The sequence below is a fragment of the Pollachius pollachius genome (genome assembly GCF_949987615.1).
Source record: "Pollachius pollachius genome assembly, chromosome: 12".
In the NCBI taxonomy this organism is placed as follows: domain Eukaryota; kingdom Metazoa; phylum Chordata; class Actinopteri; order Gadiformes; family Gadidae; genus Pollachius; species Pollachius pollachius.
The window spans coordinates 18,769,559-18,796,981 of NC_136945.1; the positions used below are offsets into that span (position 1 = coordinate 18,769,559).

The 27,423-nt window shown below is 49.6% G+C and overlaps 1 protein-coding gene across 1 annotated transcript; it reads left to right on the forward strand.

Annotated features, from left to right (window-relative positions):
* Positions 1-634: 634 nt before the first annotated feature.
* On the forward strand, positions 635-27,423 carry esyt1b (extended synaptotagmin-like protein 1b). Its single transcript, XM_079748262.1, has 52 exons — positions 635-1,201; positions 2,287-2,328; positions 3,560-3,694; positions 4,206-4,279; positions 4,362-4,434; positions 4,518-4,607; positions 4,804-4,859; positions 5,514-5,634; positions 5,739-5,915; positions 6,360-6,442; positions 7,472-7,520; positions 7,614-7,703; positions 8,454-8,549; positions 9,548-9,619; positions 9,711-9,797; positions 10,158-10,307; positions 11,782-11,895; positions 12,204-12,380; positions 12,548-12,633; positions 13,367-13,415; positions 13,862-13,951; positions 14,653-14,748; positions 15,140-15,211; positions 15,326-15,412; positions 15,938-16,084; positions 16,282-16,388; positions 16,495-16,714; positions 17,126-17,302; positions 17,772-17,854; positions 18,188-18,236; positions 18,322-18,411; positions 18,513-18,608; positions 19,043-19,114; positions 19,498-19,584; positions 19,680-19,826; positions 20,037-20,173; positions 20,264-20,366; positions 20,463-20,596; positions 20,764-20,902; positions 21,278-21,454; positions 21,804-21,886; positions 22,239-22,287; positions 22,408-22,497; positions 22,785-22,880; positions 23,409-23,480; positions 23,575-23,661; positions 24,051-24,197; positions 24,293-24,432; positions 25,315-25,446; positions 25,829-25,931; positions 26,091-26,140; positions 26,462-27,423. Exons 1-52 carry the CDS (start codon positions 836-838, stop codon positions 26,487-26,489), a joined length of 5,574 nt encoding a protein of 1,857 aa, XP_079604388.1. The 5' UTR covers positions 635-835; the 3' UTR covers positions 26,490-27,423.

Below are 27,423 nucleotides of genomic sequence, written 5' to 3' on the forward strand. Positions count from 1 at the left end.
TGTCGGCTCCGTTTCTTTTTCTGCACTCATCAGTCAATCATCAGTCAATGTATCAATCAATGTGATGTCGCAGCCAGACGGTCGATGTTGCAATGAGCAGCGTTCTGTGTTGAGGCTGTATTTGACCCTGAACGCTCAGAGTGGCCTGGTTTGGTTGGTCTGGGTGGAGACCGTTGAGTCAACACCCCGGGTCTCTTTACCGTCCCTCTGTTTAAACACATCCTGTTGGTTGCGTTTTCATTTCCTAAGCTCCAGTCATATTGACCTTTTGCAGCAGGCCTACACGTTAAAACGCTTAGTATGCAGGTTTAAAACGCACCTCCCCAGCACTAATCCTCCGCTATCGGGATCCATCCACTAAAGACAAAAGGGACTCCAGAGTCAAAACGCCACATACACGAATAATCAGCCAATAAACTGTCTGAGCCCAGACGTTTGATGCTGTATTGGTACTGAGACAACCTTTTCGTTCCCGGGTAGTAAACCATCTATTACTGATAGTTTGCCGCAGCGTGGAAAGAGTCAAACATGTGCGGCTCGTCATCAAGGGGCGTGTCCCGCGTCCGAGGGGCGTGTCTCGTCGGGTAACGGGACGGCAGCGGAGGACGGAGCGTCTGTACTTCCTCAGGTCGCGGGGCTGCGCTTCGTATCTCGGGACGAAAACAGATTCAGAAGTTTTGCGTGTCTGTTCATACGAAATGACGCGCTGATCTCTAGGCGGAGTGAAGTAAACGCTACCGTGTTGTTATAGTCCACAGACACAGCGCTGTGCCGAGATTTGTAGTTCTCCTGTAGTCAACTACTTGCGATAAAGAAACCAACGCAAGACTCCGGGATGCAGAAAGAAGAGTCGGGACCGCCGAGTGGCTCCCAGGAGACCAAGGTACCCAAGGACGTCCAGAGTAAAGCGGGCGGCGGTGCAGAGATCATGCAGGCTTCGGCCGCCCCACCGGGCATCCAGGCCGTCGACGTGCTGTGGACATTCGGGAAGTGCCTGGGCGCCCTGCTGCCCGTGTACCTGGCCGGGTACTATCGCTTTAGCACCAGCTTCTTGGTGTTCGGCATGATGATCTACACGGGCTGGAAGCACGCCCGGGAGGCCAAGGAGGCTCGGCACCGCTCGGCCGTGGAGCTGTTCGACAACGAGCAGGAGCACACCTCCAAGAGGGTCGCCAAGAGCAAGAGGGACCTGCCCGCCTGGGTAAGATGACCCCCCGTAGCCTCACAGCCAGGCAACAACCACATGTTCAAACGGGAGGTGACCCAACTTTAGTTCATATAAAGTGTAACATAATTCAAATAAAATACATATCCGTGGAGTTTTACCAGTCATCTCCCTTCCAGGGAAAGGCAAACCTTAATGAGGTATGAACTTAATCACAATAGAATTCTTTATTCTCCTACTTCAGTAAGGATCAGTGAGTGATCCCGTGATAAAGGACTTGATTCTGTCCTCAGTGTGGGTCTTTATCGGGACCTCTTGAGTTGATGTAAGAGGGAAGTCTGAGTGGTGATTCAAACTACAATGCATTTCAGGGGCCTAACCACACCACTGTTATTTATATCCTGCGAGAGTCCTGCCACACCCAAAAGGTGGTTGCTGTGGTCCATTCAGTAACATTATGATGTAGACACCACCGGACGAGGTGCCATGGGTAGGGATGCTAGTTTACATCCCTCCGGACTTGTCTCCACTATATCGTCCAATGTAAACACACCCTCCTCGTGCTGCAACACATACACTGAAAGGCTGAATAAGTCATCGATGTTTGAGGTTGTTCTTCTATACTTCCCGTATTGTATTCTGGACGTTTTACGATGATTTCATCAATGCTCATCTAGACACAGGAAATAAAGCAAGTCACTGTGTTTGGCAAAGCCCCTAAAATCGCATATAAACCCAAGGAAGTGAATTCCACTCTAATTGTCAGTCCTACAAAAAGAAAACAACTGTTTGTATTATGGAGAGGTGACAAAACCAAACACTGTTATCGGCCTTCATCTCTACTGCAACCATGTTCACCATGTTTTCACCATGTTTTCATCATGTATTCACCATGTATTCACCATGTATGTATTCATCCTGTATTCACTGTGTATTCATCATATATTCACCATGTATTCACAATGTATTCACCATGTATTCCTCATGTATTCACCATGTATTCACTGTGTATTCACCATGTATAGTTACCATGTATTCACCGTGTTTTCATCATGTATTCACCATGTATTCAACATGATTCACTGCTGCCACTTCTTAACACGCTCTGTGCTTCCTTGCAGGTCAACTTTCCAGATGTGGAAAAGGTGGAATGGCTTAATAAGGTAATTCCTTTTAAAATATTTGATTCTCTGTTGCTCCATGTTCCTAAAGCCCTCCCCATCAGACAAGACACTGAAGAGACCTCTTTAGCTTTTGTCCTGATTGAAGGGTGTTGTGTCTGTATGGTTTGTGTGCGTGTGTGTGTGTGTCTGTTAAGCAAATAGCTTCTGTTAGCTGAAATATGTATATGTGTGTGTGCGTGTATGTGCGTGTTTTTGTTAAGCTAATAGCTTCTGTTAGCTGAAATATGTGTGTGTGTGTGTGTGTGTGTGTGCGTGCGTGCGCGTGTAAGTGTGCGTGTGTGTGTGTGTGCGTGGATGCGTGCGCTAAGCTAATAGCTTCTGCTAGCTGGAAGATGGTCGCACATCTTCTGACGGTGTCGTGTTCCAGCCTGGCCACGCCCCCAACCCTCTAGCCACTCAGTCTGCTGCAGAGAGTGGGCCGGGAGCCAGCCGCTCCACCGCTCAACATTTCCATCACATCCCACATTAATTTACAGAAAGGGGGGGGATGTCCCAAATGCTGTTACCCAATCAAATCACTCCTAGATAAAATTCTTGTTTTGTCCAGCTCAAAGTAGGCCGGTAAGAGTGGCGCTCCTCCGCCACATCAGATATTAAGATGCCCCCTCTAATCCCAGCATGTGATGGGACGTGACCCCGAGCCACACAAAGCAGGGTTTGAGTCCCACGTCCTGCGGCAGGAGCCCAGCAGCGGGCCAGTGTCTTGAGCAGCAGCCGGCGGTGACTCACCCCCCGAGCACGCTAGGTTCCCTCCCACTGTGGCTGGTGCCCTTTTTTTTTTCTTTTCCTTTCTGAAACCGAGTCATACAAGTACAGGAGCAGAGGGCTTCTGCTTTCAGAGCAACAGGCCCCCGGAGGCCTTTACAGGTCGGGGGTGTTTCCATAGGAACAGGGACGTTTGGGAAGCCCCGCCCTGGGGGGTTGGGGGGGGGCGAGTCGGAACTGGGCCCAGGGTGCAGGGGTATGGGCAGACAGCTGAGGGGAAGTACCAGGCTACAGCTGCCCATGTGCCACTTTAGTGCCTGTGTGGGTGAGTGTGTGTGTGTTTGTCTGAATGTGTGCGGATGTGTGCGTGTTAATGTTTGCGCAGTTGTTACAACAACGCTCTGCCAATGCAACGGCCCTCCCCTCGGAGCCGGAAGGCTGAGTGCTGCCTCCCCCCCCCCCCCCCCCCCCCCCCCTGACTCTGTGCCCCCCCGGCCTGTCCCAGGTGCTGCAGCAGGTGTGGCCGTTCGTGGGCCAGTACCTGGAGAAGCTGCTGCAGGAGACCATCGCTCCGTCCATCAGGGGCTCCAGCTCCCACCTGCAGACGCTCAGCTTCACCAAGGTGGACTTCGGGGACAAGGTGGGGGGCCGGCGGAGCGAGAGCCTGCTACTGCGTCATGTGGATATGCACGCACATCCACGTGCACATGCACAGACACACACACATGCACAGAAACTACACACACACACACACACACACACACTTTTGCTAACACACTCATGCACACCTGCAGACACACACACACACGCAAACTCTTACTTACACACACACATGCACGCACACACACTCGCTCATGCGCACACACACATACACTGCACTCTTTTATCGATTTATATCAAAAGTCTTAATTGAGGTATACTCACACACACACACACACACTTCACACGCACGCAAAAACACACACACACGCACGCACACAGACACAAACCCAATTGCTTACTTCCACACACACACACACACACACACACACACACACACACACACACACATACACACACACTCTTGCTTACTCGCATGCACACACATATACTAACACTAACACACACTACTAGAACAACAGGGTGTGACGGTTTCTCTTGTCGCCCTGCAGCCCATGAAGGTGGTGGGCATCAAGGCTCACACGGAGAACGACCGCGGACAGGTCCTGCTGGACCTCTACATCAGGTGAGCCGTCGTCACACCCCCTCCACCTGCTGCTGCCCCCGTAGCGTTGGGTCGTTGGTTTGAATCTCCGTTTCATCCTCAGCTATGTGGGCGACGTGGAGATCGACGTGGAAGTGAAGCGATATTTCTGCAAAGCGGGCGTGAAGGGCATCCAGGTATGTGTGTGTGAAGCGCCGAGCACAGGAGGAAGGGTTGGAAGTAATTGCTTCCCGTTCCTATTGTGCTCTCTCCCCCTCAGCTGCACGGAATGATGAGGGTGATTCTGGAGCCTCTGATTGGAGACGTGCCAATAGTGGGTGCGGTCACCATGTTCTTCATCCGCAGGCCGGTGCGTCCATCTTATCTCCTCTCCCTCCTCCATCGTATCTCCTATCCCTCCTCCTTCTCATCTCCTATCCCTCCCTTTTCTTATCTCCTCCCTTCTTCACTCAATCTCTGTCCTACACTCTCACACTTACAATTCCTTATATGGGCTCGCTCATAAATCTGACCCTGAATGTTTTTCTCCTGATGTGCCGATGCAGAAACTGGTCATCAACTGGACCGGTCTGACCAACCTACTGGATATTCCTGGACTCAAGTAAGCTCTGCTGCCAGACAGATCCAGCGCCATTATGAGTCAGGCCTGCCAGAGATGGATCACCCATGTCTACCAATAGTGCTTGTTCATCGTGACTTCGCATCGCATTGACCGCCTCCATGTAGGAAGTGTAGGAGCACGGAAATGTAAACAGTAGTAAGGGGGCTGGGGCGTTGTTTAGTAATTAATCATGGATTGATTAGTTATTAATCGGGAGACATTGTGGTGTACAGAACTGCCGCAGTGATTCTCATGTGAGATGTGGTAAAACAGAGTTTGGATTAGCCTAGGTTACAGTATGTTAACGTTTTCAGGATTTTACAGTACTAAAACTCTCTTGAGTACTCTCAAAACGGCGAAATATCGGGAACAAAAAAACAACCCATGATGCCTTCTGATGCACAAGCCCTTTATACATCTGCAGCTGATAAATCCCATGATGCATTCTGATGCACAAGCCCTCTCTACATCTGCAGCTGCTAATTCCCATGATGCATTCTGATGCACAAGCCCTTTATACATCTGCAGCTGATAAATCCCATGATGCATTCTGATGCACAAGCCCTCTATACATCTGCAGCTGCTTATTCCCATGCTCATCAAGAGATCTGACCAATGACCACACCAGCAGTAACCTGAGGACTCCTCCCACAGCGTCATGTCTGACAGCATGATCATGGACGCCATCGCCGCCTTCCTGGTCCTGCCCAACCGCCTCACGGTGCCCCTGGTCCCGGACCTCCACGTGGCCGAGCTGCGGTCTCCCCTGCCCAGGGTAGGACCTCTTACTGCCCCCTCTTACTGCCCCCGGCCCCCCCTTCCTGCCCGGGTGCTGACCCAGCTGTCTCCACCTGGCCCCCACCCCTTTCTGTCTCCCAGGGCGTGGTCCGCATCCACCTGGTGGAGGCCGACGACCTGCCCGCCAAGGACAACTTCATGAAGGGGGTGATGTCGGGCATGTCAGACCCCTACGCCCTGCTCAGGGTGGGCCCCCAGACCTTCACTTCCAAGCACGTGGACAACACCGTCTGTCCCAAGTGGGGCGAGATATACGAGGTGGGTACGCGCCTAGGTAGAACTGGTGACATGGTCACTCTCTCTGTCTCTCTGTCGCTCTCTCTCTCTCTCTCTCTCTCTCTCCCTCTCGCTCTCTTTCTCTCTCCCTCCCTCCCTCTCTCTCTCTCTCTCTCTCTCTCTCTCTCTCCCTCCCTCCCTCCCTCCCTCTCTCTCTCTCTCTCTCTCTCTACCTCTGTGTTTCAATAGAACATAGCCTGTGTGTTTACATGGAGTAGCATCATATCATATTTCATTGTCCTGGGCTCGGCCGTCTGGGGTTCTGGGGTGTCTTCCATCTGTGTGTGTGTGTGTGTGTGTGTGTGTGTGTGTGTGTGTGTGTGTGTGTGTGTGTGTGTGTGTGTGTGTGTGTGTGTGTGTGTGTGTGTGTGTGTGTGTGTGTGTGTGTGTGTGTGTGTGTGTGTGTGTGTGTGTGTGGTACATCAGGTCATAGTCCATGAGGTTCCTGGCCAGGAGTTGGAGTTGGAGGTTTATGACAAAGACACCGACCAGGATGACTTCCTGGGCAGGTACACATGAGTACAGTGTTATATACTGCAGTACAATGTGTATACATGTAGTACAATGTTATATACTGTAGTACAATGTTATATCATTGAGTACACTGTTATATACATGAAGAACAATGATATATACATGTACTTAAATGTTATTTACTGTAGTACAATGTTATATACATGAACTACAATGTTATATACATGTAGTACAATGTTATATACATGTAGTACAATGTTATATACATGAACTACAATGTTATATACATGTAGTACAATGTTACATGCATGGAGTACAATGATATATACATGTAGTAAAATCTTATATACATGCAGTACAATGTTGTATACATGCAGTTCAATGTTATATAGATGTAGTACAATGTTATATACATGGAGTGCAATGTTATATAATGTAGTACAATGATATATACATGCAGTACAATGATATATACATGGAGTACAATGTTATATAATGTAGTACAACGTTATATACATGCAGTACAATGTTATATACATGGAGTACAATGCTATATACAAGTATAATGTTATAAACACGTAGTGCAATGTTATATACATGTAGTACAATGTTATATACTGCAGTACAATGTTATATACATGTAGTACAACGGTATATACATGCAGTTCAATGTTATATACATGCAGTACAATGTTATATACATGGAGTACAATGCTATATACAAGTATAATGTTATAAACACATAGTGCAATGTTATATACATGTAGTACAATGTTATATACATGTAGTACCATGTTGAATGTTATGTACATGTAGTACAATGGTTCATGCATGCAGTACAATGTGTATACATGTACAGTACAAGGCCTCTCACCCATTGTGTCCACCATTGTCCACCTCCATAGTTAACCTCCATTAACCTCCCAAAGCCTCAGAGTCTCAGAAGCTGTTCATCAACCTCGATCAAACCTGAGAGCTGAAGTTACCCCAACGTACTCACAGACTTCCTGTTGCGTTCAGAACATTTGACGTGATTCTAACAGCCTTTAATGCCCTTCCTTCAGGGCGAAGGTGGACCTGGGCGTCGTGAAGAAATCCATAGTGGTGGACGACGTGAGTAAAGGCTCTTCACGCGGCAGGATGATGGTTATCGACCGGTGGTTAGAGGTGTGCGTGTTAGTGACCCTCCTCTGCTCCTCTCCTAAGTGGTTCTCTCTGAAAGACACGCCGTCTGGACGCGTCCACCTGAGGTTGGAGTGGCTGACCCTGCTGCCCTCCACGGACCGTCTGGAGCAGGTGGGAACCCTCCTGATACGCTCTGATCAGTTCTATACCCTGCTAAATAGACATAAACACCGGCTGCACTTTGTGCTGCAGGAAGTCTCTGGGCTCTCTCTTCCATCCAGCGCAATTGACTTTCTACACTGACGCATGTGTCGTTGCTAGTTTGCAACTGGCGCAGAGCGTTCTTTTCCCTCCACCGCCACGCGTCGGTAGACCGGCGGCCCAAAACCGTTTTCAGAGTGGGACCCCATTACTAGCTCTAAGTCTAGCTTGTTTTGTTAGCGAAGCCGAACATCTATGCATCTGCTTCCACATATTGTTTTTTGCCCAATCAGCATCTGTGGCTAATATCGACGTCCCGGTGAACTCCATCGCACCGCTCTGACACAAACTAATTAGTTGTAGTTTGCTCGTGGCTCTGAATCATTAGTTAGTCCGTTCCTATGTACAGGACGTCTATGAGACCTGTTCAATGAGTAATGGTTGCTGAAATAGAGCAACACAGATCTACAGCATGTGTCAGCAGTCTCCTGCGACTCCATATGCATATCAGCGGACCCCAAGTGGGACCCGACTCCAAGTTTGGGAACCACCTCATTAGAAAGAGTCACCCGTCATGCATTCTCTTGAGGTGTTTATCCAATGAGCCGGAGCTTGTGATTGCCCTGCGGCAGAGAACCATCCACAATAACACTATGATCTAGGTTATACCACATCACATCCCATCTGCTGCATGTTCAACCTGCGCTCTGCCCCCCCCAGGTCCTTAAGAGGAACGAGACCGTGATCAGCAAGACCGCCGACCCTCCCTCTGCTGCCATCTTGGTTGTGTATCTGGACAAGGCGGAGTCACTTCCTGTGAGTCACATTGTATCATCGTCCCTCCCTCTGCCCTCGTTTTCTCTCTCTCCTCTGCCACAGCTCAGTGCCACTTCCTGCCTGTGGCCGGGCGGGGGGCTGGAACCAAACGCTGTCTGTTTGACATTCCACAACGTTGTTGACTAAATACGACTCGGCGGGTCATTGCTATGCAACTCAGTCTCGGTCAGCGGTGGTCTGTGTGGTCCTGGCTCCATTTCTACCGTTCCCTGTTATCTGGTTAATGGATACACACAGAAATGATTCTTTCTCTTACTTTGGACTTACACACATAAATGAAACACCAGAACAGTATCAACGGCAAAGGAAGGAAATACATTCTTTTCATGAAAATATTTTTTTATTGGCATCTAGGCTTGTTGGCAGAGCCACACACTGAGACCGCTTCCTTCCTGTTCTTTATCTCTCCTGCAAGCGTGGGGTCTTATGATTATGACTGAGAACACAACAGCAACTTATACTAGCTGGTGTTTACCTGAAGCCAATGACAGGGCCTCTGATACATGGAGGAGGAGGAGGGGGCTAGGCCTTTCGCTCCAGGAGGCCAGACCTACATTTACATTACATTTACATGTACCAGATGCTTTTACCCACAGCGACTTATACCAAGTACATTTGTCAGAAGGAAGAGAAACAACAATATATATCGCTGTCGCCACAGTAAGGATGTTCATAGAACCAAGTGCCAAGCATTAACAGTCAGTACTCTAGGTTAACCCATTCCCCGTATACAACAAAGAAAGCTAGAATAAGATGCTACACGTTGCTAAGTACTATTTTTAAATGCAAGGACGTACAACACACAATAAGTGCGTTCATTAAGTGCCAGGACGTACAACACACAATAAGTGCGTACAAGTGCGGACCCATATTTGATTGGCTGTTTTAAAAAAAAAAAAAAAAAAAAAAAAAAAAAAAAAGTACTGAGAGTCTGCCGCGCTGAGCAGATGTTGAGCTTGTCGGTGTGTGTGTTACAGATGAAGAAAGGCAACAAGGAGCCGAACCCGATGGTGCAGCTGTCTGTACGAGACCTCACCAGGGAGAGCAAGGTCGGTCCTACTCCATCCCACTCGGTCCGATTAACAAACCTTCAGGAAACGCCCGTGTCTTTGCTGACATCACATCCTGTCCCACCTGTAGATCTGTTACACCACCGAGAACCCCCAGTGGGAGGAGGCCTTCACCTTCTTCATCCAGGACCCCCAGAAACAGGACATCGACATCCAGGTACCCACCGAGAAGACGGAGAACACACATGCATACCACGGTCATCCTACCACTTTTAAAACAAGACTTAAGACTTTTGCTTTTTTTTTTGCTTTAGCTTTCTGCTAAATCGTAAATACAATCGTAAATAATTTCTATAATGCATTTTTTTTACTTTGCCTTTGTTATTGTTTTCTGTATCTTATCTATTTTATTTTATCATTTAATTTTATTGTTTGAGGATGTTGTAATGTTTTAGCACTCTTGAGTCAGCCTCGTGTATGAACAATGCCACATAAATAAAGGTGCCTTGCCTTGCCTCATTCGTTCCGGATCGCTGACCTCTGATTGGACGGTGCCCTCTGTCCCCGCCCCCCTCAGGTGAAGGACGGGGACCGCGTGCAGACCCTGGGCCGCCTGAACCTGCCCCTGTCCCGCCTTCTGTCCAGCCCCAGCCTGACCCTGGACCAGTGGTTCCAGCTGGAAGGCTCCGGCCCCGCCAGCCGCATCTACATCAAGACCGTCCTCAGGGTACCGTGAGCCCCCGTACCCGACCTCCCCCATACAGAGTATCAGGGTACCCTACCCCCCATACAGAGTATCAGGGTACCCTACCTCCCCCATACAGAGTATCAGGGTACCCTACCCCCCATACAGAGTATCAGGGTACCCTACCCCCCATACAGAGTATCAGGGTACCCTACCTCCCCCATACAGAGTATCAGGGTACCCTACCCCCCATACAGAGTATCAGGGTACCCTACCTCCCCCATACAGAGTATCAGGGTACCCTACCCCCCATACAGAGTATCAGTGTACCCTACCCCCCATACAGAGTATCAGGGTACCCTACCTCCCCCATAAAGAGTATCAGGGTACCCTACCCCCCATACAGAGTATCAGGGTACCCTACCTCCCCCATACAGAGTATCAGGGTGCCCTACCCCCCATACAGAGCTATCAGGGTACCCTACCCCCATACAGAGTATCAGGGTACCCTACCCCCCATACAGAGCTATCAGGGTACCCTACCCCCATACAGAGTATCAGGGTACCCTACTCCCCCATACAGAGTATCAGGGTACCCAACTCCCATACAGAGTATCAGGGTACCCTACCCCCATACAGAGTATCAGGGTACCCTACCTCCCCCATACAGAGCTATCAGGGTACCCTACCCCCCATACAGAGCTATCAGGGTACCCTACCCCCATACAGAGTATCAGGGTACCCTACCCCCCATACAGAGCTATCAGGGTACCCTACCCCCATACAGAGTATCAGGGTACCCTACCTCCCCCATACAGAGCTATCAGGGTACCCTACCTCCCCCATACAGAGTATCAGGGTACCCTACCCCCTATACAGAGTATCAGGGTACCCTACCCCCCATACAGAGCTATCAGGGTACCCTACCTCCCCCATACAGAGCTATCAGGGTACCCTACCCCCCACACAGGGCTGGCCTTCAGCAGCTGATCAGTGATCAGTCATGGGTTTCACTCAGGGAACAGTCACTCCTGATACAGAGCTGGCCTCCTGCAGCATGTGTTTCAGCCATCGCACATCAGCTGAGGAGTTAGGGCTTTTCATTTGGAAATATGTATGATTCATGTTTGTTTTATAATTTCCACATCGCTCAATATCTAGTTTTGGAAGATTAATGTTTAACTACAAATGGACCGATTTTGAATTATTAACTTTTTTGATATTATATATTTGAGCCATTTGAGTGGGATTCTGCTCATAGCTTCCTTCTGGGCGAGGTGCCACCTTCCTAAAACATCTTAAAGACTAACCAGGCCGTAAGATATTACCCTGGGTGTTCTCTGCAGGAACAAAAGGTCCTCACAGTTTCTGTTCCTGATTGGTGGAGCTTGTTGTGATGACTCATAGTCCATAAACATGACACGATGACTCATGTCATGTTAATGGGGATCTGGTGAAGGTTTAAATCAGCCATCAGGGACCCTCCATTCATCACGTCCTCCTCTGGGTCCACCAGGTGCTGTGGCTGGATGAGGAGCACGTCTCCGCTGACGTGTCCTCCAACGTGGAGGGGAGCCAGGCCGAGGCCCTGCCCCAGCAGAGCACCCCCCACCCCAGCTTCGCCACCGAGGTAAGGTCTATGCAGAGTCTAGGTGAACTCTGACCAAGTGAATCTTGAGTCTTTTGCCGAAGCTGGGGAGCGACTCCCCGTTCCGTCGGCAGGGACCTCGTTCCACCACCGGGGTGCCAAAACAGAGAAGAGCTCTGACTTTGATTGGTTCCTCCTCTAAACATGGCCGGCCACTAGGACCAGGAAGTTCCCCTCCCAGCACTAACGCCGGTCCGAGTGGAACCACCACATGGTTCTGCTCCAGTGGAGCCCATTTGCACAGGGCCGCTTTACATGAGTTTTACATGGATTTGTTTGTGTCTCCCCAGGGCGTGCTCCGGATCGGCCTGCTGGCGGGACAGAACCTGGTCCCTAAGGACAACATGATGGGGGGCATGGTGAAGGGCAAGAGCGACCCCTACGTCAAGGTCAACGTGGGGGGGGAGACCTTCACCAGCCAGGTGGTCAAGGCCAACCTCAACCCCACCTGGAACGAGATGTACCAGGTACGGTAGAGAGTTTACACCGACCTCTGAGCCAATCAGAGGCCTCACACCAACCTCTGGGCCAATCAGGGCTCACGTCATGCCGCTTCCAGCCTGACTCGTCCTGTCTGCTCCTCTGATTGGCTGGTTCCCGTTCTGGTTCTGAGTGTCTGGTTGTGTTCCCCCAGGTGGTTCTGACCCAGCTGGCCGGCCAGGATCTCCATTTGGAGATGTTTGATAAAGACATGGACATGAAGGACGACTTCATGGGCAGGTGGGTTCTCCTTCAGTAGAACGTAGGCTGAGGGTGGGTTCTCCTTCAGTAGAACGTAGGCTGAGGGTGGGTTCTCCTTCAGTAGAACGTAGGCTGAGGGCCGGTTCTCCTTCAGTAGAACGTAGGCTGAGGGTTGGTTCTCCTTCAGTAGAACGTAGGCTGAGGCTCGGTTCTCCTTCAGTAGAACTAGGCTGAGGCTTGGTTCTCCTTCAGTAGAACGTAGGCTGAGGCTCGGTTCTCCTTCAGTAGAACGTAGGCTGAGGGTGGGTTCTCCTTCAGTAGAACGTAGGCTGAGGGTGGGTTCTCCTTCAGTAGAACGTAGGCTGAGGGTGGGTTCTCCTTCAGTAGAACGTAGGCTGAGGGCCGGTTCTCCTTCAGTAGAACGTAGGCTGAGGGTGGGTTTTCCTTCAGTAGAACGTAGGCTGAGGGTCGGTTCTCCTTCAGTAGAACGTAGGCTGAGGGCTGGTTCTCCTTCAGTAGAACATAGGCTGAGGGCCGGTTCTGCTTCAGTAGAATGTAGGCCCAGCTGACTAAAGATCAGACAGGAACCCTGTTCGTAGATTACCCCTCTGCAATTAGCAAAGTAAAGTATGAGAAGGGACGTTCTGCAACATGGTGTACTTTATTAATCACAGCATAAGTGTGTGTATACAGGTATATACAGGGTATATATGTGAATATCAGACAATACTCAATAGCACCACTGATCTGACCCTTGACCCCTGTGGTGCAGGCTGAAGATCAGCATGAAGGACATCGTTGCTGCGCAGTACACCGACCAGGTGAGCTCCTGTTGGGGGATCATGACACAGCATGACACAGTTCTATTTTCTCTATATCTATAGATATCTCTTAATATATATAGTTGATAGCAGACTCAGGGCTTCTGAGTCTATTATACAGATATTTATCTATGTAACATATATCTATCTATAGATATATATATATCTCTATATATATATTCAGTTTAAGCTGACTCATTGCTTCTGTCATCCCAGCAGTGCGGTTGTTCCTGAGTATAGGTCTACCCTTCATCACCTGACATAATATGATAAATGCTGTGATAGAGGTCAATAAAACGTCTGAGGGAATATTGGTGGTCCAATATAAATATCCACATCCATACCGTACCACAATGCCACCGCACCTCTGATGGAGTCGAGCCATTAGAGAGCTCGCTGTGGGGGTGGAGGTGAATCCATGTGCTGCTCCCTGTCTTCTCCTCCAGTGGTACACGCTGAACGACGTCAAGTCCGGCCGGGTCCACCTCACCCTGGAGTGGGTTCCCACGGCAACGGAACCGGACCGCCTGGACCAGGTAGGGGGATGGGGTGAATCAGGTAGAGGGTCCGGGTCCAGGTGTGATGAGAGGCTGGGGGGGACGGAGGGGATCCAGGTGTCCTGACTCCTCTGCTACATTAACATGTACATTAGGGGCGTTCAGCAGACGCTTTTATCCAAAGCAACGATAAGTACATTTGTCAGAAGAAAGAGAAACTCACAATATATCGCTGTTGGTACAGTAAGGATGTTCATAGAACCCAGTGCCAAACACTAGCAATTGCTTGATTAACCCATTTTCCCTATCCATCAAAGATAGCTAGGATAAGATGCTACACAATGCTAAGTACTATTTTTGAGTGCCAGGACGTACAACATACAATAAGTGCGTACATTAAGTGCCAGAACATACAACATACAATAAGTGCGTACATTAAGTGCTAGGACGTACAGCATACAATAAGTGTGTACATTAAGTGCCAGAACATACAACATACAATAAATGCGTACATTAAGTGCCAGGACGTACAGCATACAATAAGTGTGTGAGAGGGCCGTGGGGGGGTAAGGGGGGGGAGGCTTTGCAGAGTCTAGGTGAACTCTGAACAAGTGAAGCTGGTGAGCGACTCTGCGGTCCTGACAATAGCAGGGATCTCGTTCCACCTCTGCGGTGCCAAAACAGAGAAGAGTTGTGACTTTGATGATGGACCCTCTGCTACCCTCGTTCTCATCCTTCAGGTTCTGCAGTTCAACTCCAAGCAGACGTTCCAGAACAAGGCGGTTCCCTCCTCAGCCCTGCTGTTCGTCTACGTGGAACAGGCCCACGGCCTACCTGTGAGCCCTGCTCTGTTATGAACAGACTTGCCTGCTTGACTTGACTTGGCTGGAAGCCATTGTTAAATACTACTATGAACACACACTCTGTGACCGCAAAACAATTCAGCACTAATGCCCCAGCAATCCCAAAGTATGCTAGCCTGTGTTGCTTGGCAACAATTTTTGCCGTCTTGTGGAACTTTGTTATTTTCTCAAACTTGTCAAACAGCCCGTGGATCAGGGGGCTATCAGGAGGGAAGGTCATGAGGATGTTCACAATCACATGATTGAAATGATCTTTGGCTCCAAGGCAGTTGTCTGAACATTTGACACTCTCTACTTTGTGTACACTGTGAAGCTGTGTGTTTAATAAAGTATTGTAAATGCTGTGTCGTTTTGCTCCACGCAGCTCAAAAAGAGCGGGAAGGAGCCGAAGGTGGGGGCGGAGATCGTCTTGGGGGGATCCTCCCACAAAACCACCGTGAGTGCTTTGTGACTCCGTGAAAACGATGCCCAACAAAGGCAAACCGTTCCCTGTCCACGTTAACCAGGGCGGGTCTGAAGCCGTCCTAACTCAACCGTGTTTCGTCTCCAGGTGTGCGAGCGAACCACGGCTCCTAAATGGAACGAGGCGTTTCACTTCCTGATTCGTGACCCCAGAGAAGATATTCTCGTGGTTAAGGTAAGCGTCCTTCAGCTAGAAGAGAGCGCCTCCGTGTTGATGCTGTTAAACATGCTGTGCTGTGAGCTAACCCTCTAACGTACACCCTCACACTCTGCTGGTCTGGGGTCAGCTCTAAGAGAAGGTGTTTATACTGTTAAACCTCCTGTGCTGTGAGTTAACCCTCTCCTCTCCCCCTGATGATTTGGGGTCAGCTCTAAGAGAAGGTGTTTATACTGTTAAACCTTCTGTGCTGTGAGTTAACCCTCTCCTCTCCCCCTGATGATCTGGGGTCAGCTCTAAGAGAAGGTGTTTATACTGTTAAACCTTCTGTGCTGTGAGTTAACCCTCTCCTCTCCCCCTGCTGATCTGGGGTCAGCTCTAAGAGACGGTGTTAATACTGTTAAACCTTCTGTGCTGTGAGTTAACCCTCTCCTCTCCCCCTGCTGGTCCTGGGTCAGCTGTGAGAGAAAGCGTCTTTGTTTATGTTCTGTTCAACATGCTGTTCTGTTAGCTAACCCTCTCCCACTGCTGGTCCTGGGTCAGCTGTCCCACAGCTGGGCTCTGGCCATGGGCTCCCTGGTGGTGCCAGTTAGGGAGCTGCTGTCTGAACCACAGCTGGTCCTGGACCAGTGGTTCCACCTGGACGGAGCCTCACCTGAGAGCCAGGTGCTGCTGAGGGCGGAGCTTAAGGCAGGCACATTTCTTTATTGTTGTTGTTCTTGTTGTCGTCGTTGTCCTCCCACCGGTCCTTGTTTCCCTTTTGAACCCGTTTCCACTTACTGTCCCCGTTCCTGATGCGCTCACATATTTAAATCTGATTGATTATTAAACAATGATAACATCCAATAGGAACACTCTTGTGATGTGATGGGTGTGTCTGGCTGCAGGTGTTGATACCCTCTAAGTGCCCGGGTGGGGGTGTCCAGACCAAGTCAGCGTCCTGGTCAGACCCCTCCAGGACTAAGGAGAGCATGGAGGAGGACCACCTGCTCAGGTGAGACTGGCAGCACGCCCCTCACAACAACAACAACAACAAGAGGAATCCCTAATCCACCCGAACGGTGGGCTGTAATCCTCCCTCTGTCGTGGTTCCTCTTCAGGTCGAGTTCTGTGGACACGCCCCCTCTGGAGAGCGCTGCGGTGCCGGCCTCAGAGGTCCCGGGGGCCCGGGGGCCCGAGGTAGCAGCTGAGGTAGCCGCCGCTGTGTCCCATCAGGAGGAGGAGGAGGAAGAGGAGGAGGACGAGGACGAGGACGAGGACGAGGACGCTCCTCCCCCCGGCCCTCCCCACACCTCCCCAGACCACGTCTTCGGCAGCGAGGTGAGAGAGCTGCTGATGAACCAGCGTTACGTCATGCGGACAGAATGCTGCATTTATTAATTATTGAGTTCAAAGCATTAACCCCCATAGGGTGTTTGCATCCCATCGTCAAAATGCATCGACTGCCGCCATTTTGGGAGCACTGGAATGCTAGTTCTTGTGTCCGAAGTTATGTTTCTTTGGTCATGGTTTAGTCATTGTTCGTCACGTGATTTTGGGGAGACCTTGTTGTGTTTATAACTGCCACAGCATTTTTCATGCTAGAAGTGGCTAATCAATGTTTGAGCCCTTTCAATGTGGCGAAGTACGTTGCCAAAACGACCCATGATGCATTCTGATTTACAAACCCTTTGCGGTGGCTATCCCCTGGTGTGCGTTGACAGTTGTGCACTTCCTTGTTGTGGCCTGCAGGGGGTGCTGAGGCTGCACCTGCTGGAGGCGCAGAGCCTGGTTGCCAAGGACAACCTGATGGGGGGCTTGAGGAAGGGCAAGAGTGACCCCTACGCCAAGGTCACGGTCGGAGAGCACGCCTTCAAGAGTCATGTGATCAAGGAGAACCTCAACCCCACCTGGAACGAGATGTACGAGGTGAGGAGCACGGCCACAACACAGCGCAGTCCGCTAGTCTGACCCACTGCTGACATGTCAATCAGATGTACATTTACATTCAGGGCGTCTAGCAGATGCTTTTATCCGAAGCGACTTACAAGTCCATTTTTCAGAAGGAGAAACATTACATATCGCTGTCTGTACGGTAAGGATGTTAGAACCAAGGGCCAAGCACTAACAATCACTAGGTTAACCCATTCCCCGTATACAACAAAGATAGCTAGGATAAGATGCTACACAACTGAGTTATTTTTTGAGTGTTTTTGAGTGCCAGGAAGTACAGCATACAATAAGTGCGTGAGAAGGGGTGGGAGGGGTTGGCAATGCAGAGTCTAGGTAAAGTATAGGTGAACTAGAGAGTCTTGAGTGCTTTGCGGAGGCTGGTGAGCGACTCTCTCGAGATGTGGTGGATGTACCTCATGGTGTGGCGGCTCTGGCTCCCCTCCAGGTGGTGATGAGGCCTCAGGCTGGGCTGGAAGTGAAGGTGGAGCTGTACGACAAGGACATGGACAAAGATGACTTCCTGGGCAGGTGAGAGGACCGATGGGGTGAAGGCAGTGGGGTTAGATAGCAGACACAGAGCCTGAGGTCATACAAACATAATCTCATCTCTGAGGTCTTTAAGCATGACTGAAATCTATGAACTAAACGGTCGATTGTAAAATGATTCGGTCAAAGTTTAGGCAAGTAGAGTTCATATCCCTGCACACGACTTCATGTTGTTGGATTAGCAGCAGGTTAGCCAAAGTTATGTTGTTGGATAAGCAGCAGGTTAGTTAAAGTTAGGTTGTTGGATTAGCAGCAGGTTAGTTAAGGGTAACTAGGCTAAGCCCTGAAAAGTGTGCTACTTTTCTTTGTCTCCAGATTGAAAGTCAGCCTGGCAGACATCATCCAATCACAGTGCACCGACCAGGTGAGTTCTCAACACTAGACTCATCCTTACCGCCACAGGTCAGAGGTCATCCTCATTGACTGGTTTCTACTCCTGTCATTCCCAGTGGCACCCACTGGAGGGCGTGAAGTCCGGTCGGGTCCGGTTGGTCATGGAGTGGGTCCCCATGGTGTCCCAGAACGCCAGCCTGGACCAGGTCAGTGAAACATAGTCCTCCTCCCTCAGGCTGTTAGTGAGGTCGCTCTCTCTCAGCGTCCTGACCTCTGACCTCTGTCCTCATGTGATGCCTTGCCCAAGGTGCTGCAGCAGAGGTCGCTCCAGTCCTACCAGAACCAGGCCGTCCCGACGGCCGCGCTGCTCTTCCTGTATCTGGAGAGAGGCCACTCGCTGCCAGTGAGTCACGCCCCACTGAGACACGCCCCTCTGAGTCACGCCCCTTTGAGACACGCCCCTCGGAGACACGCCCCTCTAAGACAAGCCCCTCTGAGTCACGCCCCTTTGAGGCACGCCCCTCTGAGACTCGCCCCTTTGAGACGCGCCCCTCTGAGACACGCCCCTTTAAGACACGCCCCACTGAGACACGCCCCTCTGAGACCCCCCCCCCCCCCCCCACCTCTGAGTCACGCCCCTCTGAGGCACGCCCCTTTAAGTCACGCCCCTCTGAGTCGCGCCCCTCTAAGTCACGCCCCTTTGGGTTGCGCTGTGTTGTGTAGTGTTGTTTAGCGTCGCGTTGGGTTTGGCTGTTTAGCGTTGCGTTGTGTTGTGTGGGGTTGTGTTGCAATGCGTTGTGTTGCGTTGTGTTGTTTAGCATTGCGTTGTGTTTCCAGTTGAAGAAGAGCGGGAAGGAGCCCAAGGCCGCTGCAGAACTGGTCCTGGGTCAGACCACCCACAAAACCAAGGTACCAGTCCGCCCTACACCCTGATGGAGTCCAGTACAACCCCCCCACTATGCTGAACACCATTCAGAATGAGATATGTCATACACATATATATATTTAATCCAATAAACCTATAAAAATATAAACAAAACCCACCTTTTCAAGATTCCTTTCACCATGTAACCTCTTTCCATTCTCTCCCCTCTTTTCTCTTTATCTATTCCTAGTTTTAACTTCCTATTTTAGTTTTTTATTTAATTATATTATATCTTTCTATTGCACTTTTATTTGATCTTTATAATTATATATGTTCTTATTCAATGATGAGTGTAATGTATTATCACTATATATATATATATATATATATATATGTATATATTAATGACGGTCTGCTCCGTGTGAAGGTGTGCGATCGCTCCAAGTCCCCCGAGTGGAGAGAGGCCTTCTTCTTCCCCGTCCTGGAGCCCAGAGAGGAGATGCTCATTGTGAAGGTGTGAACTAAGCACTCGTTCATATATTAGTCAGTGCACAAAGAGACCTCCACCCTCTTCTCATCCCCCCCATCGCTCCCCTGTGCCCCCGCCAGCTGTCCAGTGCCTGGGACCAGCCCATGGGCTCCCTGGTGCTCCCAGTCAGAGACCTGCTGTCTGAACCACAGCTGGTCCTGGACCAGTGGTTCCCCCTGGACGGAGCCTCACCTGAGAGCCAGGTGCTGCTGAGGGCGGAGCTTAAGGTGAGGACACACCCACATCCCAACACAGGTTTCGGTAAAGTCTTCCTGTTGTGATGTCGGACTACGGGACATGAATATGTAAAGATTGTTAACATCTCAGTACACGGATGCTCAAATGATATGATTATGTTTGCCATGCCAACGTCCATAACAACCATATGGTTTCTCCTCACTGATGAACTAATTCAATTCCAATTTCAACATCTGCAGATCCTCCAGTCCCAGATGACCAGCGTTCCCCAGGCAACAGGGACGGCCCCTGAAGACGAGGAGGTCCCAGCCACCGCTGGTCACTATGGTGACCGGTCGATGGAGGAGGAGAGAGGCTGGGAGGTGCCAGATCAGGAGTGGGTGCCTGCCATCAGACACACTGCTCAGACCATGCGGGCTTCAGGATGACAGCTGCATGAATCTGACTCTGTGTGTGTTTCCACCAGGAGGGTTCCAGTGACCAGCCAGGAAGCGGAGGAGAGAGAACCTGTTACCGTGGATACCAGAGAAGAAGAGACAACTGTTGTTGAAGATTATTCCATTGCTCCCGTAAGTTTGGGGCCACAGTGCATAATGGTTAATGGCGTGTGTTGTCTGCATGAAATAAGCTACATAAATTTATTATATACTAATACTCTACCCCAGGTGTTGGAGGAGCCACTAGAGGATGAGAGGCCCGAAGAGGAAGAGAGGCAAGTAGAGGAAGAGAGGCCAGTAGAGGAAGAGAGGCCAACCTTTGAGTCCTTCTCCCCAGTGAGGAAAGAGCTTCAACCAGAGAGGTGAGTTCTAGACATTCATCCACGCAACATTTGTGTTCTCTAACTATCCATAAATCAGCTTACATTAATGAAACTACACCCGATTAATCTTTATAGAAACGGGTTGATCACCTGTATGTCAGGACATCAATGCTCTCTGTAACGTTACCGATTGTTGTTACCTCCAGATCTGGTCTAGATAATCTGGCCCAAGCCACAGTGACCGGCCTTCCCCCAGACCTGGTCCCAGCCCTGGTCCCTGAGGAGTCCAGCCCAGCTGTGGTCCTCCAGCCTCACTCCAACCCCCCTCAGGACTTTGCCACCAACGTGGGTCTGGTTCTGATCCACGCAGACGATCAGACTGTTGTTCAGAGTTGTGTGTCTTCATGAGGGGAGGGAAGGCGTTGATGTGGGATGTAGAAGCAGCCTTTATCTGGGTGCCATTCTACTCAATGTACCTCCAGTGCTAGGGGTGATGAAGGGAGATAGATTGGGGTTTTTCCCTTTCCACTAAAGAGCTGACAGGAAATGGTGCCTGTGTTGTATCACGGATCAAAACACAGAAATACGAGAACGTTCTATTAGAGTACAATAAGCAAGACATTACCAAGTTATGCTATGTCGCTGTTAACCTTGATATATCTCATGATATAAATATATATAGGATGACTGGCTGGGCGTAATGTGGTTCACGTCCAACAGGGGGTGCTGAGGCTGCACCTGCTGGAGGCCGCGAGCTTGGTTGCCAAGGACAACCTGATGGGGGGCATGAGGAAGGGAAAGAGTGACCCCTACGTGAAGGTAACCATCGGAGAGCACGCCTTCAAGAGTCACGTGATCAAGGAGAACCTCAACCCCACCTGGAACGAGATGTTCGAGGTGAGTGGTAGACTGGAGGGCTGGGTATAGAGATAGGGGGTCAGAGCAGGCTGTGTAACCCCTGCGGTCAGACTGGGGGTCTGGACGTAGATGTAGGGGGTCCGACCGGTCAGACCGGAGGTCTGATAGAAGTAAGGGGTACGAGCGGTCTGTTGTTTCTGTCGGACTGGGGGTCTGGGCGTAGAGGTAGGGAGTCTGACCGGTCAGACCGGAGGTCTGATAGAAGTAAGGGGTACGAGCGGTCTGTTGTTTCTGTCGGACTGGGGGTCTGGGCGTAGAGGTAGGGGGTCCGACCGGTCTGTTGTCTCCGTGGTCAGCGTCGCTACAGCCTCTTCGTGTCCTGATGCAGGTGGTGCTCAGCCCCCAGGCCGGCCAGGAGGTCCACTTTGAGTCCTACGATAAGGATCTAGACGCCGATGACTTCCTGGGCAGGTTCGTACCTCCGTCATGTGGTCTGTGTGTATGTCTTGTTGTTGTTGTGTTTTTATAGTTATGCTTCAAAGTCAAAGTGTTGAAAGTCATCAACAGTCAACTGGATATATATTTCGTTGTTAGGTAAATGTCTCGTTTGAAAGGGCTATAGCCAGCGGTCAGAGCATGGACTTATTGAAAGATTACAGTGTTTAATTGCAAAATAATCACTTCATTTGGGATTTGACTTTAACGTTATGCCAAACCAGTATGCAGTAAATAACGTTCAGTCTTTTGGTCTTGTTTTCTGTTTGATAAAGTGAAGAGTGTTATATAAAAGAGCTATCGATGTCTCCATCGCTTCCTGTTTCAGGTTCAGCGTAATGCTTGATGATGTCATCAGACAGCAGTACATCGACAAGGTCAGTCAAACACGTGACCTCTTTGTCTGTGCTTTGAGAATCGGATCGTATTTCACCTCTAGGAGTCTCTGTGCTGTGTTACCAGCCGAAGGTCATGACCTCTCTGTTCCTCTGTCTCAGTGGTACACCCTGAAGGATGTGAAGTCTGGCCGGGTCCATCTGGTGCTGGAATGGGTTCCTACTGTCTCCACCGCCGCCAGACTCCACCAGGTCAGTGCTGCTCTGCTGGACACCAAACACCACCCAAACACCACCTAAACACCACCCAAACGAGGTGCTCCTGCTGCACCTTTGCTCCATGGGACCATGGTGCTAAGAGCTAACTTAGCTTTTGTTTTAGGACAATGTTAATGGTAGCCAGTATGCATACAGCACTTTTTTAAAACAAGGTTCACAAAACGCTCGAAGAAGAAGAAGAATAAAACCGAGGTCATGAATACAAACCAGTTCGGTTCCTCGACTCTTTCCCACTCTTCTTCTTGTCTTGATCCTCTCAGGTGGTGCAGCTCCAGTCCGGACAGACCTTCAGGAACCAGGCGGTTCCCTCCGCCGCTCTGCTGTTCGTCCACGTGGAGCGAGCTCACGCCCTGCCCGTGAGTCTTCCTCGTGTTGCAGGATTATACCATAATCACTCCTCAACCTTCGAAACGCCACCACTTACAACCCGGTGAAAGGGGGAGAGGCACGGGGACACCATGTTGAACCCTATATTGTCTTGAGACTGTGTGTTTTATATGGGTGATATTATGCCACCTGGTGTGAGTGTGATTGGGCATTACAGGCCTTTATCAGCCTTTTCCTGTGCCTTAGTGACAACACAAGTGGGCGTGTCCACCTAGATGTATGCTGGACAGATCAGTCTACCGGTCTACCAAGTTGGAATGCAGAAAATGTTGCTTATCTGTCCATCGTACATCTCGGTGGACGCTCCCACTTATGACGTCACTAAGGCACAGGGAAGGGCAGATCTTCAAAGGTCACACTCGCACCTGCTGGCCTAATTTCACCCCTTTAAGTCTGATCCATAGGGCACCTACCTTGCAAAGGCCAGGCTGTTTCCTAGTGATGTCGCACCATATAGCTCTATGTACTAACAGGATGTTGTTCCGTTGAACCCACAGCATAAGAAGAGCGGGAAGGAGCCCAAGGCCGGAGCTGAGCTGGTCCTGGGTCAGACCACCCACAGAACACAGGTCCTTATGTTACTTAACCTTACAAACCACGGCGCATCACCTTAGTGTATCCACTGAACAGCCCATTCACCCTCAACCCCCCCCTTGTGTGAAGGTGTGTAAGCGCAGCTCCGCCCCTCAGTGGGAGGAGTCTTTCTTCTTCCTGGTCCGGGACCCGGAGCGCGAGATGCTGATCCTGAAGGTGAGACGCGACCCCATGGGGTCATGAAGCCATGAACCCGCCTAGGGTCCTGAGTGTGGGAGGTTACATTCAGAGCAATGTAGTGTGATTACATTGACATTTACCTTCAGGGCATTTAGCAATTACTTTAATCCAAAGCAATTTACAATAAGTCCATTTGTCAGATGAAGGAGAAACAACAATATCTCGCTGTTGGTACTGTAAGGACGTTCATAGAACCAAATGCCAAGCACCAACAATTGCTCGGTGAACCCATTCCCCGTAAACAACAACGAACAACAGAGAGTTCAAATTAGCACAACCAACTGCAGTGCTAAACACACAAGTTCTTAGTTTAATTAAATTCATAAATATGATGCTATGTACTGGTTTGGTGATCATCCTCCCAGCTGTCCAGTGCCTGGGACCAGCCCATGGGCTCCCTGGTGCTCCCAGTCAGAGACCTGCTGTCTGAACCACAGCTGGTCCTGGACCAGTGGTTCCCCCTGGACGGAGCCTCACCTGAGAGCCAGGTGCTGCTGAGGGCGGAGCTTAAGGTGAGGAGGAGGAGCGCCACCACTACATGCAGACCTTAACGCCCCGCTTTTATTTTGAAACAAGTCTTTCAGTTCTGTGTCGTGGGCTTCAACAGGTTCTGGATTCCAAGATGGTGGACATGTTGAGCGGTGGCTCGCTGCCTTGCTCGGCGGCGGAGGCGGCGAGAAGCGGCCAAGTGAAGCTGTCCCTCTCCGCCCACGAGGGACGGCTGGTCGTCACCGTCCACGCCTGCAGGTACGATTCCTTTGCTTGTTCTGCTCGACACACACCTCATATGCATTCAGTATCTAATCAAATATAAAGGCTTAGTACAAGTCCTATTCATAGTATGCTATCAAGTTATAAGGGCTTAGTACATGAGGTTGGCGTGTTTAACTTGGGAGATGGTAAAATTCTCATTTTCAACAGCTTTGATAACTGCATCCAAGGGCGTAGGAACCGGGGGGGACGGAGGGGACGTGTTCCCTCCAATATTGGAGACAGTGGCATTTGTCCCACCTAAAAATTATACCGGGGGGAGAAAAATATTTTATTTTATTTTGAAAGCGCAACACAGCGTCTTGTCACTGCTTCTTATTCTAAAAAACTGGATGATTGAGCGTGCAATTAAAGAATTGATTTGATATTCATCAGTTCATTACTGCCATTCAAAATGTGTTTTCCTTTACATTTACAAATGTATCTTTTTAGTAGAATAAAATATATTTGTGAATTTTTTCAGACATATTTCTGTACAAACCATTAACGGATCTGTCAGATTTCAGATATGTGTCCCCCCCAATGTTAAACTCATTCCTACGCCCCTGATTGCTCATATTCTCATATAATCACACAAGAAGTAGCCCAAATATTGTATTCTATAACACAACACAGAAAACACAGATATATAAACAAGCCTTTATGAAGTTCTAGGACCACATCGTTTGAAGTTAACGTTTGGGGTAGGCTAAGCTAACGTTTGGGTTAGGCTAAGCTAACGTTTGGGTTAGGCTAAGCTAACGTTTGGGTGAGGGTAAGCTAACGTTTGTGTTAGGTTAAGCTAGCGGCTGGGTTAGACTAAGCTAATGTTTGGGTTAGGCTAAGCTAACGCTGGCGTCGTGCTCCCTGCCGGCGTAGGGGTCTGTCGTCCACGGGGAAGGACTCCGTCGACAGCTACGTCTCCCTCATGCTGCTGCCGGACAAGAACAAGGCCACCAAGAGGAAGACGGCGGTGAAGAAGAGGGACCTGAACCCAGAGTTCAACGACAGGTCCGGTCAGCCGCTCATGGAACTTGATTCAACATATTTTACATTCAGGGCATTAGGCAGGCGCTTTTATCCAAAGCGTCTTACAATAAGTACATTCATCAGAAGGATGTTCATAGGACCAAGTGCCAAGCACTAACAATCGCTAGGTTAACCCATTTCCCGTATACAAACAAAGACAGCTAGGATAAGATGCTACACGATGCTAAGTAATGTTTTTAAGTGCCAGGACGTACAACATACAGAAAGTGCGTAAGAGGGGTGTGGGGGGGGGGGGGGAAGGGGGGAGGCTATGCAGAATCCAGGTGAACTCTGAACAAGTGATTCAAAGGTTATCTCAGTCCTGATCCTCTAATGCTGGGGTGGTCCGTGTGTCCGTCTGAAGTTTCGAGTACGGCCTGTCTCTGGACGAGGCCCAGCGCCGACACCTCAGCGTCACCGTGAAGGACAACTCCGCCTCCTTCAGGGGCCGCGACGTGATTGGACAGGTCAGTGTTGGACAGGCTCAGCCGGTCTCGGTGGATCCAAGCTGTCCTTAGTAATCTCTGTGGGTGCACACTGTACACAACATGTGTACAGTGTACGTACACATGTTGGAATATTGTGTGTCTGGTATCTATCTAATGTCTTATTTGATCAATCTACAGGCACACATCGAGCTGGCTCAAGTCAACCTGTTGAAGGGGGTCACAGAGTGGTGTGTTGCGTGCTAGCACACACACACACACACACTCACTCACTCACTCACTCACTCATTCACTCACTCACTCACTCACTCACTCACTCACTCACTCACTCACTCACTCACTCACTCACTCACTCACTCACACACACTCACTACAAACACAGACACTACACACACACACACACACACGACAAACAGAAACACTACTCACTCACTCACTCTCACGCACACAAACACATGTGCACACGCGCAGAACATATGACTGACTCTAACCTGGTAAGCGTCAGTGCTATGTTCCCTGGGTTTCTGAGCCCGTCCTCTCCCTGTTCCCAGGTTTGATCTGACAGAGGAAGCTGAGTAGTGGACCCAAGTGATGACGTCACACAGATCACCATGACAACCCCCAGATGCTGCGACTCAGGACATCCTTTCCCCGCTCGCCACGTCCTCATGCCGACTGCTGACGTTGAACTTCACACACGCTTACAGTGTCTATACTCTGTATCTCTATAGAGACGTACCGGCGGTCGTTTACACACGCTTACAGTGTCTATACTCTGTATCTCTATAGAGACGTACCTGCGGTCGTTTACACACGCTTACAGTGTCTATACTCTGTATCTCTATAGAGACATACCTGCGGTCGTTTACACACGCTTACAGTGTCTATACTCTGTATCTCTATAGAGACGTACCTGCGGTCGTCTACACACGCTTACGGTGTCTGTACTCCTGTGGTTGGAAGTACACTAGTATATCTTTGTATTTGAGAGGAGACTCGGTTTTGGTCAGACATCCAGTCCAGCTGGCTCCAGACAGGACTCCTGGGGAGGATGTGTGTCAGGCCCCTTTATTGCAACAGCATTTGAGTTCTTATGGTGTGATGCAGGGAACAGACAGTCCGTTTCCGTTTGAGTGATATCGTTTTTATCTTCATCATGTGTTCATTACAGTACTTTTGTTTCCAGACAGTATTTTGGTTTTGTTACAGTATTTCAGATGAAGATGATGCTGATGAAGGAAAGGTTACAGAGGTTGGATGTTTTAATGTTTTTATATTTCACAATGGCTTGCTTTGATTTCTGTGGCATATATACTTACATTTATGTTTGAGGTATTTTAAGCTTTTTACTTTTTTAATTTAATTGAAGTCTATATATTTTTGGTTTTCCTAAGGCGAGATTGTCATTAATGTTTTGCATCGCAAAAAAAAAGAAGCTGTTTTTGTTGGGTGAAATTGCGAACAGGAAGGATTACTTTTGTGAGTTGTTTGTGAAATTGTTACAATAAACCCT

What these genes read in the sequence shown, in the direction of transcription:
- esyt1b (XM_079748262.1), top strand. Translation starts at nt 836, where the DNA reads ATGCAGAAAGAAGAGTCGGGACCGCCGAGTGGCTCCCAGGAGACCAAG. An exon ending in ACCTCACCAGGGAGAGCAAG is followed by an intron (nt 9,620 to 9,710) that starts GTCGGTCCTACT and finishes TCCCACCTGTAG; the next exon opens with ATCTGTTACACCACCGAGAA. An exon ending in TTGAAGGGGGTCACAGAGTG is followed by an intron (nt 26,141 to 26,461) that starts GTGTGTTGCGTG and finishes CCCTGTTCCCAG; the next exon opens with GTTTGATCTGACAGAGGAAG.